General features: G+C 36.2%; 1 protein-coding gene across 1 annotated transcript in view; it reads left to right on the top strand.

Annotated features, from left to right (window-relative positions):
* LOC107693817 (carboxyl-terminal PDZ ligand of neuronal nitric oxide synthase protein-like) overlaps nt 1-12,047 on the top strand; it is a 40,279-nt gene that overhangs the window by 12,801 nt on the left and 15,431 nt on the right. The window contains exons 3-9 of the mRNA XM_016493340.1: nt 4,103-4,195; nt 4,334-4,392; nt 4,489-4,597; nt 5,050-5,203; nt 5,346-5,491; nt 8,795-8,950; nt 10,449-10,614. Of these exons, the coding sequence (XP_016348826.1) occupies nt 4,103-4,195; nt 4,334-4,392; nt 4,489-4,597; nt 5,050-5,203; nt 5,346-5,491; nt 8,795-8,950; nt 10,449-10,614 (883 nt within the window). The remainder of the gene's footprint in view (nt 1-4,102; nt 4,196-4,333; nt 4,393-4,488; nt 4,598-5,049; nt 5,204-5,345; nt 5,492-8,794; nt 8,951-10,448; nt 10,615-12,047) is intronic.

The following is a 12,047-nucleotide window of genomic DNA, read 5'->3' on the forward strand; positions in this document are numbered from 1 at the left end:
ATATGTATATGTATGGCGATAATACCGCATACCGCGCTATTGAGCCACTCAAAATTACCGCAAGGGAAATTACCTCACCGCGACAGCCCTATTAAGACATTAAGACGAGAATTGCCACTTCCTCATAGGTGTTAGGCTATTAGTATTGATTATTTTAGGGTGATGAATGAACATAATATCTAATATGATTTTTAATCTCTTTTTTTCTTATTGATTGGATTTGTATTTGTTGGATTAAAGATGCTAAATAAATGTATTAAAGTGCCCCTATTATGCATTTTCGGATATTACCTTTCATGCAGTGTAATGTAGCTGTCTGTTAATGTAAACGATCTGCAAAGTTGTGAAGCCAACAGTGCACAATAAAGTTACTGTCTCTCAAAAAAAAAAAAAAAAAAAAAATTGAATGACAGCCACCACCTTGTGGCGCAGCACTGTAACTGCACTGACTGACAGCCCGTCTAGAACTCGCGCAGGTGGAAATATCAATAGAAAGTCTCTTGTCCAGTCCGATTAAGAGATCAGATTACAACTAGGCTAACTGTTATACATATAGTCTAATGATAGCCGAGTCATCAGTCTCACTTCCGTGATGGCTACACGTCACTGTGTTACACATTTGTATATGTTCTACATTGTCTGGCCTGTGAACAACTTGACCCACCCTCAAACACTATAGCATGCGCTGTACGCGTTAGACCAATCACAAAGACTGGGCCATCTAACCAATCAGAGCAGTGTAGGCTCACGGAAAGGAGGTTTTAGAGAGAGTGATTCTTCGAACTGCTTCGAGCGAATCGTTTATGAATCATTGAGAACTGAGGTGAAATTAAATGTATATTATGAGAAAACAAACGTGTTTTTTGATCTTGCATGCATGTAAACCTGTTGTAGGAGCCTTCCAAAACTATATATAACCTCAAAAATGGCACTTTAAAATAACTGTGTGCATGCTGTACTATTTAAAAAATTGTGTGCAGTCTGAAGTATACACTGTGTAGTATGTAGTAATCAGTATGCCACACTAGTATACTAGTATATCAAATGTCACAATCCGAGACATTTATATGTATTTTTTGTAAAATATCAAATCAAATTTTGGGGGGATAACCACATCACATAATCCAGGAAGGACAGAGGTCCTTCTAGAGATCTTGAAGCATGTGTATAAACATACTGTAAAAGAAAGGATGCATTAATATTTAGTGTGGCCTTTGGATCCTGACATCCACTGCTAATTATACAGAAGGTCACATCATGCAGTCAAGAGCTGTTTCAAGACATGACAGGTGAAAGTGTTATTCAACGAAAAGCAAGTGAACGCAAAGAGGAGGCACAAGAAAGCAAGATACTGTATAATATACTTTATAGTGTTATATTTATTTGTGTTCAATGTTTTTATTTATTGATTCGTTGTTATGGTGGGTCCCTTATGTATTATTACCTTTCTCACTGTCTCATATGCACTAGTATGCCATTGAAAAGATAATCTACAGTGTCTTTTGTGTTTGGTGCAGTTTTGGTATGATAGTGTTAAGAGTGATATGAATGAGAAACCCTGAAGGCTGAATGGTCAATTGGTGTGGAGCATTTGACAAGCAGCCTTATTTTGTATTCACTCCCAGCCATGTCTTGTCCCTCAACTACCAACTTCTTTCCTTTTGCTTTTATTTTGTTTGGTCTAGAGCTGTCCTTGGTCCTAAATGGCTGCACGCATACTAAGTAATGTGCATCTCCGGTCAGAGGACATTCATTTCAGTGCTTTTGAAGTTCTGGCTATAGTATTAATTTCTTAGAAAGCTGTAGTGTAGTGTAAGCTGTAAATATTGTCCCTTATGATTTTCCTAGTTAAATTATTAATGTAAAATAAATAAGCAAAATATTAACCAGTAAATGGGATGTGGCAAAGTTGAAATGTCTCCATTGTCTTTGGAACGTTATGTTGTGTCTTCAGTTTATGTGCTGAACACTGAAACACTCACCTCCTTACTTTCATTCATTCATTAATTACATTTGCAATCAAGATATTACTGTTAACCAAACAGATGAGCCATTGCCATTGATTTCCATAGAGTAAATGATGACAGAATTTTCATTTTTGGGTTAACGATCCCTTTAACAGATGCTATTGCCCAAAGTGAATTACAAATAGATTAGTAATTTAACACGTGTGGTCTAAATGAATATAAACATCTCTTCTTGTTCTAAGAGAGAGCCATGATGGTGATTAACTCTGACTGGTAGATTAAAGTTTTAGCAACTTCAACACACTCAAGCTCTTCAGCAAGACTAAAGGTTTGTCATCTGCACACGTGGACAGACCTGTCATGTCCTTTTCCTGTAGTACATCTCATACAGTCTTTATGCTTCCACCATCGCTCCTTGTTTTCCTCTAGCCTACAAGAGATGGACAGATCAGCGTAATGTTCCTGCGAATGAGCGTAGCTCTCTCAGTTCAGTCCAGGACTTGACTTCAATAATGAATAGGTAGTTTTTCAGCAGAAATGATTTATATCCAACTCAAAAGAGTTTCAAAGAACCCAAAAACTCAAATAGGGTTAATCTGAATCATTCAGACTGAAGACATTTGGAATAAATAATTCTTGAGTTGGAATCTTTTAATGCAAAGTTGCAAGATTTTTTTTTTTTTGCAATACATACTTGTAAACAAAGTATAAAGGGCATTAAAATGTATGAGAGTGAGTAAGAGAGAGCGAGTCAAATGCTAGTAAAAGCCAAGGTGGGAAACTTGAGATACAATTTTTAAATAAATTAATACTGTTATTAACCAAGGATGCATTAAATTGATCAAAAGTGATAGTAAAAAAACATTTATAATATTACAAAAGATTTCTATGTCAAATAAATTCTGTTCTTTTGAACTTTTATTCATCAAGGATCATTTGACACTGAAGACTGTAATGACAGTAAACACTTAAGCAGTAACGGAAGCTAAAAAAATCAGCTTTGCCATCACAGGAATAAATTACATACTATAAAAGATACCAGTCGCATGTTTCTACATCGATTTCAGCTCTTTAAGAAAGTTGTTGTTTATTGTAAATACTTCATTATAATTTAAATCAGGCTCTCAGGGCAAGACTGATTGTCGATTCATCTATTTTCATAATTTAGCAGTTTAGGTGCTAATGAGTACTAACTGATTTAGGATTGGTCCTAGTACTTCAGTTAGCATCTTAAAGTTTTGGACATTGGATGTTTAGTTTGATCTTTTAATGGAAAACATTAGAATAGACAGCTGTGTTTTGGTTCTATGATTGGTCTTTGAAAACGTGTCTTAAAGTGCCCCTATTATGGATTTTTGAAAATTACCTTTCATGCAGTGTGTAACACAGCTCTAAGTGAATGAAAACATCCTGCAAAGTTTTAAATCTAAACATATTGGATGACATGGGGGTGAGTAAATTATCAGGAATTTTTTATTCTGAAAGTGGAGTAATTCTTTGAAAATCTGTTGCTGTCGTGTACTCTGTACTGTAGCATGCAAAATACGTATTTAGTTGTGTGTGTTGTGTTCGCTCTGCTCAGCTTGTAGGTCTCCGTCTAACCGGCTAACAGCAATATCTGTTCACTCGCAATTGTCTAGAAATGTGTCAATGAATAGTGAATGTTTGTCGTTGTTATTACTTGGAGTCCTGATAAAGAATAGAGCAATACGTTGGTGTACAAACTGCAGTGCTTTATCAGTACGTTTCTGCATTGGGCTAACACATATAACATGGCTGTTTGGGTGTTTACCACCAAGCTGTGGGCTAAGTAATGGTGATGGGCGTTCCGTTATTGACATGCGCTGCACGCAGTAGACCAATCACAACAGACTGGGTCATCAGACCTATCACCGCAGTTTAGCGTCACGCAAAGGAGGGGTTTGGAAAAATGAATCGTTGAGCGAACCGTTTGGGAGTCGTTGAGCAAAAAATTAAAAAATAAATGCATATTATAAGACAGTTAAAGTGTTTTTTCACCTTGCATGTATGTGAACCTGTTGTTGGGGACTCCCAAAACCAAAATATTAACCTTTCATAACCCATAATAGGGGCACTTTAAATCACATTTAAATCACTCTGCTTTTTCCTTGCAGTATGAGTTCAAGGCAAAGAGCGTGAAGAAGAAGAAAGTGAGCATAGTGGTCTCAGTAGACGGGGTCAAAGTGGTGCTGCGCAAGAAACCCAAGGCAAGTGTGATGTCATCAGTTCTGACACATGAATATCATTATTCTGTATCAGAATTACAGTACTAGAAATCAGAAGTTTATATTTTTGTCCACATTCATAATGAGAGTCCCTGACATTTGCCTTGTTTTGACCTCAAGAGGAAAGAGTGGATGTGGGATGAGAGCAAGATGCTGGTTATGCACGACCCCATATACAGGTGAGATGCAGAACATTTAACAAAATAAAGTGTATTTTGACCTAATGTCTTAATTTTTCACCTATGTTTACCTTTTTCTCTTCTGTTTCCTCTAAGGATCTTCTATGTATCCCATGATTCTCAGGATCTGAAGATTTTCAGCTACATTGTTCGTGATGGATCCAGCAACTTGTTCAGATGCAATGTATTCAAGTCCAAAAAAAAGGTAGAGCCGTCTCCTTTCACATAGAAGGAAAAATATTGGTCTTGTGTTACTCTCTTTCTCTCTGCAGCTTTGCCTCTGACCAAGGATTAATATCATGCATGCCATTTTTTTAAGTCTGTCTTGTCCTTGAGCAAGTGATGGCCTTAACGTTGATACTCTTCACCTACAGTATTTGTCTCTGTTTTCTCTGCTCTTCCTGACATTCTTTGCCCTTTGCTTTTTTCATTATATATATATAGTGCCATTTATATGATATATATATATATATATATATATATATACTGTATACACTCATAATATTGTTTATAATCAATTCTGTACCCCGCATATAGTTTTTATTTTAGAATTATCAAATGTAAAAATTAGGATTATTCATATATTGTATGTTATGTGTATATAAAATTCTACATTTCTCTAAATCTCTGAAATCTTTTAACTTTCTCCTCTCTCAGAGTCAAGCCATGCGGATAGTGCGGACGGTTGGTCAGGCGTTTGAGCTGTGCTATAAGCTGAGTCTGCAGCACGCTGAGCAGAATGCAGATGAACAGCCAGACGGCCCTGCAGACGGCCAGAGCGATCAGTCTGGAGAAGAGCCCAGCCCTGAAGGTGAGACCATGCCATCGCGTCAGAGCATTAATGCCTAAAACACATGTCATAATAGAGTAAATCAAATCTGTGGAGTGCATTGTTGTGTAACTGGTTTCTTAAAGTGTGCACCATATTCTTGAAATGCTGCTGTTGTTTACAGCTCGTCATCTGACAGCCATGGAGCACGGAATAGATGATGTCACTGGAATGGAGTCACATTCCACAAAGCTCAGTGAGCAAGCTATGGATGACATTCTTCACAGTCTGTCAGAGCTCAACATGGTGAAACCTGGACAAACCCTCCAGGTGAGAGCGATCTGGAGTATGAGCATGACTGAGTGGTTTGTCCAGAAGAGAAGCTCTTGCATCATTTCTCCCCACAGACATCTGTTGAATATCGCTCGTCAGCTGGAAATAAGGCTGTTTATAAATGGAAGAAACCCCTTTCACCTTCTTTCACTTCTGTTTTTTCCCCTTTATCGCAACCTTATTCCTCCTTCTGGGTATTCAGTGATACTGTAATGTTGCCCCTGGCCTGCACACTATTTTCAAAATCTTTGCCTGACTTGAACCACTTAACTGTGTCTGAAGTGGAAATAATATCATACAGCCCCGGTGAGACACGGATTTCACTTAGCCAGCAACGCACAACAATCTCTATATTATTTAAGTTTAATACCCACTCATACGGCAAGTCTCAGCTGAGTGAGCAGTTTTACAAACTTATGTAGGCTAGAAATCATGTTGTTAGGTCAGGATAAAAAGATTTTATATCCCTTTCACTGAGATTTGTTTGGCATTGTGACGTTATTTTAATTTCACTTCTCATTAGTGTAATGTGTAACTTTTCCTCATTATTCTCAGTGGTGATTATCATTATTTTAGGCCTTATTTGGACCACTGTAATAGTATAAAAGATTACATATATTTTTTTACCTACTATTTCAACAATGAGTGGGTCATTAATAGGTAGGCTGCTACACTACCGTTTAAAACTTTTGGGTTGGTAAGATTTTTAGCTTTTTTGAAAGAAGTCTCTTATGCTCACCAAGGTTGCATTTATTTGATTTAAACTACAGTCAAACAGTAATATTGTCAACTATTATTTCAATTTAAAATAACCGTTTTCTGTATTTTGAAATGGAAAAGCTGAATTTTCAGCAGCCATTACTCCAGTCTGTCACATGCTCCTTCAGAAATCTTTCAAATATGATTTGGTGCTCAAGAAGCATTTCAATGTTATCAATGTTGAAAGAAGTAGTGCTGCTTAATATTTTTGTGGAAACCATGATACTTTTTTTCCAAGGATTCTTTGATTAATGCATAAATTGAATACAATTGTTAATTTCAAAACAAAATCTTACTGACCCAAAACTGTAGTGTATTATTAAAGTAAATAAAAGCAAAAACATTAATGTAAAAAAATGAAATTAAAGGAATTTAAACATATTTAAACAAATTAATTCAACAAATATTACCATGATATATATAAATGCTTTTTATGCTTTAAATAATATATTATTATTATTGTTTTACATTAGTATTATTATTTTTTGTTTATTTATGCATTACTACAGTAATGAGATTTAGGGGTAGGGAGTACTCACTTGTCATGAATTTAATGTCATTTAAAGGCAAACTGTGGCCAGTCAGGTTGATTTGGCTGCATGTCCGTGTTTAAAAGTTCATATATCATACGAGAGAGCCATAAGGATTATTAAGTTCAAATTCAAAAATTGTTTGATGTTTGATATCTCTCCATCGTTCATTACAGAAATTCCCAGTGCAGAAAGGCTGGCTAGCCTGAAAGCAGATAATGCATTCAGTCATTTTACATGTATTCGTTTAGCAGCAATCAAATTCATAAAGCATTCACGTGTCCCTTGTCTAGCAAACATCAAAGATCCAGTGGTGTTCCATTAGCTTTGTAGCTGATGTTCATAACAAATGAATCTACTGGATAAATGAAGACAGAATGGGAACATTCATTGTTGCAGCTTCCTTTTTTATGCTGTTTTAAAATGTAGTCGTTAACTGTTATCTCTTTGCCATCCCACTTATGGAAGGCATTCCTGTGTGTGCACAGTGGAGATAATGGACATGAAAAGATTGTTTTCATGAACGGTTTCATTTTGGCAGTCTTACTTGCTTTTGCAGATGTGCTGCTACTACCTCCATCCTCTGTCTCTCCTCACTCTGAAATAACCCTGAAATTAAACCTCCAGCTTCTCCTGGTGGTTAACATCAGAAATCACACAAAGGGAGGAATTATGTTGATACTCTACTTTATAGATCGTCATGTAAACTAAACTTTAATGAGCAGTATATAAACTATAATAGGCACATTTCTGAGTGATGTGCAAGACTTGAGACTAGCACTGTGTAGAAGAGTTTTTTTTCCAGGGACAATGGTCAAAATTTATTTTGTTTAGTAACTGTACAAAAAATTATACATAAATATTATACCACAGAACGCCTAATTTATCAATTAGAATATCTAAATACATTTTGTTCAAAATTGTATCATATTTCTGTAATATGCAAAGTTTTCCAGAGAGCTGAATATTAAAGGGATAGTTCACCCAAAAATGAAATTTCGTTATAATTTTTTTTCTACCCTCAGTTTGTTCCAGACCTGTATGAGTTTCTTTCTTCTGCTGAACACAGAGGACGTTTTGAAGACTGGTCTCTGGTCTCTGGTCCCCATTGACTCTGAAGAAAGAAATTATACAGGTTTGGAACTTGGGGTGTGTAAATGGTGACAGAATTTTCATTTTGGGGTCAACTATTCCTTAAATGTCTAAATATTGTCTATGGAAATCTTTAAATGTATAAAGGTTTGTGTGATGGTAAAGGGTTAGGGATAGAAAAAAGGTTTCATTAGTTAATGCATTAACTAGAATAAAAAATGAAATTGTTAAAGTTAATTAAAAATACAACTGTTCATTGTTAGTAAATGCAGTGCAATCGGATTGTAAAGTGTTACCCAAAATATAATTAGGTGAGAAAGCCGAGAGAGTTTTGGTGTTCAAATCCCAAGAGCCATGTTTCTGTCGCAGTTTTTAACTGACAGGGTAAAGCTACTTAGAGAAAATTAGTTTCTAATTTTAGTTTCTCTCTCTCTCTCTCTCTGTGTGTGTGTGTGTGTGTGTGTGTGTGTCCTTTTCTCCTGTGGAGATCCACATATTAAAGTGCTCTCCCAATGCAAACACACATGCACACTAATTAACCCTTTACTATGCTTTCAAAGCCCATAGTCCATATTGTACACTGCAGAAGATGATGTTTCAAATGATAATGTTTTAGGACCCAAATAGTTTGTTAACATTTGTTTTCCCTCTCTCATTTTCTCGTTCTTTATCTCTCAGACTTTACAAGACCTGGAGGGTGTCTCTCTGTGTCCTTTTCTCCTGTGGAGATCCACATATTAAAGTGCTCTCCCAATGCAAACACACATGCACACTAATTAACCCTTTACTATGCTTTCAAAGCCCATAGTCCATATTGTACACTGCAGAAGATGATGTTTCAAATGATAATGTTTTAGGACCCAAATAGTTTGTTAACATTTGTTTTCCCTCTCTCATTTTCTCGTTCTTTATCTCTCAGACTTTACAAGACCTGGAGGGTGTCTCTCTCTACACAATCTCTCCCAGCAGCCCTTGCTCTCCTACTGTCACACCTTTGGCCACCCAACACCACCTGCAGTTACTCCAACAACAGCTGCTACAGCAGCAACAGCAAACACAGATCGCTGTAGCACAGGTAAGACGTTTTTTCTACCCTTTTCTAGCTCTAGGAGGCGCTACAGCTCTATGGAACATGCAGCAGTTGATCTCATATTTTCAGGCTGTTTCACAATCATCTGCTCTCCACATAGAGTACAGATCTATTCACCTACTCCAGCAATTTCAGAGGCACATTTCCTTTATAAGCCTATTAATTTCTCTCTGTTGAAATTATTTCTAATAGCCATTGTTAAAAAGCACTCACATACCCTATACGCCCAAATCATTCTCCATAACCATGAGGAAGCAAAGATAAATATAGAGGAGACGGAACAAGATGCTGATAGAGGCAATCATCTCCATGCATTTGCCTGTTCATATATTGAGTCATTTTTATCATTCTATCTCTGACTAATGATATTAGTTCTCATTTGGGATACTGTATAGGGTTCAGATGCTGTTATGGTTATAATGTCCTGTCAGAGAGAGAGGAAGCTGATGTGCTCTCAGCTCTGATTCAGCACAGTCATGCTACTGCATAGCAATAGCTTGGATAATGATATTGACGTACAATCACCACCCGCCCAGAGGAAAATTTTGTTGCTCTGAGATTGCTCTTTCATATCTCAGGAGATTTAGTGTTTAGCTTCTTTTGGGTGTTAACCTTGTCTCAGATGTTTCTCCTAAAATTCTTTAGAGGATTTCTTAACAAACGAGACAATATAGCGGAGTTTATAATTAAACATTTAAATTTTATTGCATCATTTATTTGTTTGTTTGTTTACTGGCAAATCTGAGCACAGTTTTTAATATTGTTGAGATCTCTTTAAAAGTCTAGAGGACTGGTTCTCTACCAGGGGGCCTCAGCACACTTGCAATAATAAACCATGAACCAATAATAAACCATGAAGAACATTCAGTTTTTGGGATTATGTAATTTAATTATTTTAATTTTGCCAGTCCTAGTTTAAGTAATTAAAAGAGTTTGAAAATAAGCAGCTATGTCAATAATTATTTTAATATAATTATTTTATACTAGTTTAGAAATGTCTTTTGTTGACCTTTAAATATTGTCATTGACAATAGGGGGCCTTAGAGACAAAAAGGTGGAAAACCACTGCTCCAGAGGAGATTACTGGGCTGTTTTTCTCACAATATGTTTCTGTTTGCTCTCCATTTATCTCTGTGCTATCTAGGAGAAGCAACTATTAAAGATATATTAAAGAGATGTTGTTTTCTTTGCTTTGGGCTGAATTTCCCAAACAGTTGCACAAATGATGAAGACAACAAAATAAAGCTACTACTGGAAGCCTAATAGAATAATAAATTAAAAGCTTGATTACTGTCATTGCTACTGATACACTAAAAACACAGGTTAGTAGTTGGAGAATCAACTCTATACGACTGGGATTACCTAAACTAAGAGTCGCTTCACTCACTATAATCCTCAACTCATATCCTACCTGCAAGTTATGATATATTTCAGTACGACTGGCATGATTCCCTAGTCTTGACTGATTGTGTTTCTGCTGTAGGTGCAGCTCCTGAAGGATCAGCTGGCCGCAGAGACGGCTGCCCGCATGGAGGCACAGGCCAGAACTCACCAGCTGCTGCTGCAGAACCGAGACTTACTGCAACATACTGCCCTGCTGGTGAAACACCTCAGCCAACTGGAGATCAGAGTCAGTGGAGCCACACAGAGTAAGACACACATGTGCAAACACAACACTACCCATAATCCTGAAGGGAGCTCCACCAATTGGAGAAGTCACTCCCATAAAACATCACAAGTTATTTAATGAAATTAGTCTCTCTACACTCTAAAACAAATTAAATATTTGAATATTTTGCAGTAAACTTAAAATATAATGTATTTTAAATTGATAATCAACATAATTCATAGATTAATATTGTACCATTATTTATGATTTGGTTATTGTCAGTGCTTCATGAGATGAGTATTTCATTCTGTCAATTACACTACCGTTCAAAAGTCTGGGGTCAGTAAGATTTATTTTTGAAGAAATTAAAACCTTTAATTCAGCTAGGACATATTAAATTAATGTGACAGTAAATATTTATTGCTGTTTATTTATTGCTGCTTAAAATGTAGCGTTGCCATTACAGAAAAAAAACATTTAAAAATATATTAAATTCTTTTAAATCAATCTTTCCCAATATTGCTGTTGTTACTATATTTTTTATTTTAATGTATTTGTGCACTTTTTAATATTAACAAGAATTTTAAGCACGTCTTTTTTTCCTGTGTTTTTGTGATTTCTGAAAATACCTTTTTTGTTTTTAGACAAACATTATGTTGCTGTGATTCATCTCTTAGCTACTTCGTTTGGTTCATAGCTAAGAACTTTTTGTAAGATATTTCTACAAAGGAAATGAATGGGAAAAATACTGGCTGCTGAAAAAGTGGGTGGTCACTGTTAAGCTCTATTACAGTCATAAACACACACACATTTGGCAGGCTGGGATGTTATTGAGTTGGTTGGTGTACACTAATCTATTTCAGAGTTTAGTGCAGGAGTTTATTGGGTTTGATTCATCAGCACTGGGCTCCATGCCGACTTTCACTTTCAGAGATTGTGTGTGTTGAGTATGGGTTACCACACTTGGCAACAAAAATGGCAGAACACTTGCAACTTCTTCGTTATTCTTGATCTCTGTCAGGACTTCCTAAATGAAGGTCCTGGTACCTAGAAAGAGGTGTTGCACTTATCCAAAAGTACAAAGAACTTTTCAAAGGCCGAAGAACAAATGCAGTTCATTATTATAAATGCAGACTGTCAGAGCACCAAAATCTGTTTCCAGGTCCCCGCAAAAGTACTGTGGTTGAAGGACTTGTCGGATCACCAAAAATATCAGATCTCAGTTTTGTTCCAAGTTATCTTTTTTCACCGATACAGTAATTTCACTTTTTAACATTCTGCTTCTATGTCTGCAAGAACTTTGCAGCTGAAAGACATGTCGGATTGTCATCACGATCTAGATCAGATTGCAATTTTTCAAAGATCAGTTCTCATCAGCAGCATTTGTAAATGTACGTTTTTCCATTTCTCATGAAGGGGAGTTGACTGGGCAGAAGATTTCAAAAGTCCAAAATCAGGGCCACCTTATATATA

This window comes from Sinocyclocheilus anshuiensis, unplaced genomic scaffold (assembly GCF_001515605.1).
Source record: "Sinocyclocheilus anshuiensis isolate Anshui unplaced genomic scaffold, SAMN03320099.WGS_v1.1 scaffold1392, whole genome shotgun sequence".
NCBI classification, from domain to species: Eukaryota; Metazoa; Chordata; class Actinopteri; order Cypriniformes; family Cyprinidae; genus Sinocyclocheilus; species Sinocyclocheilus anshuiensis.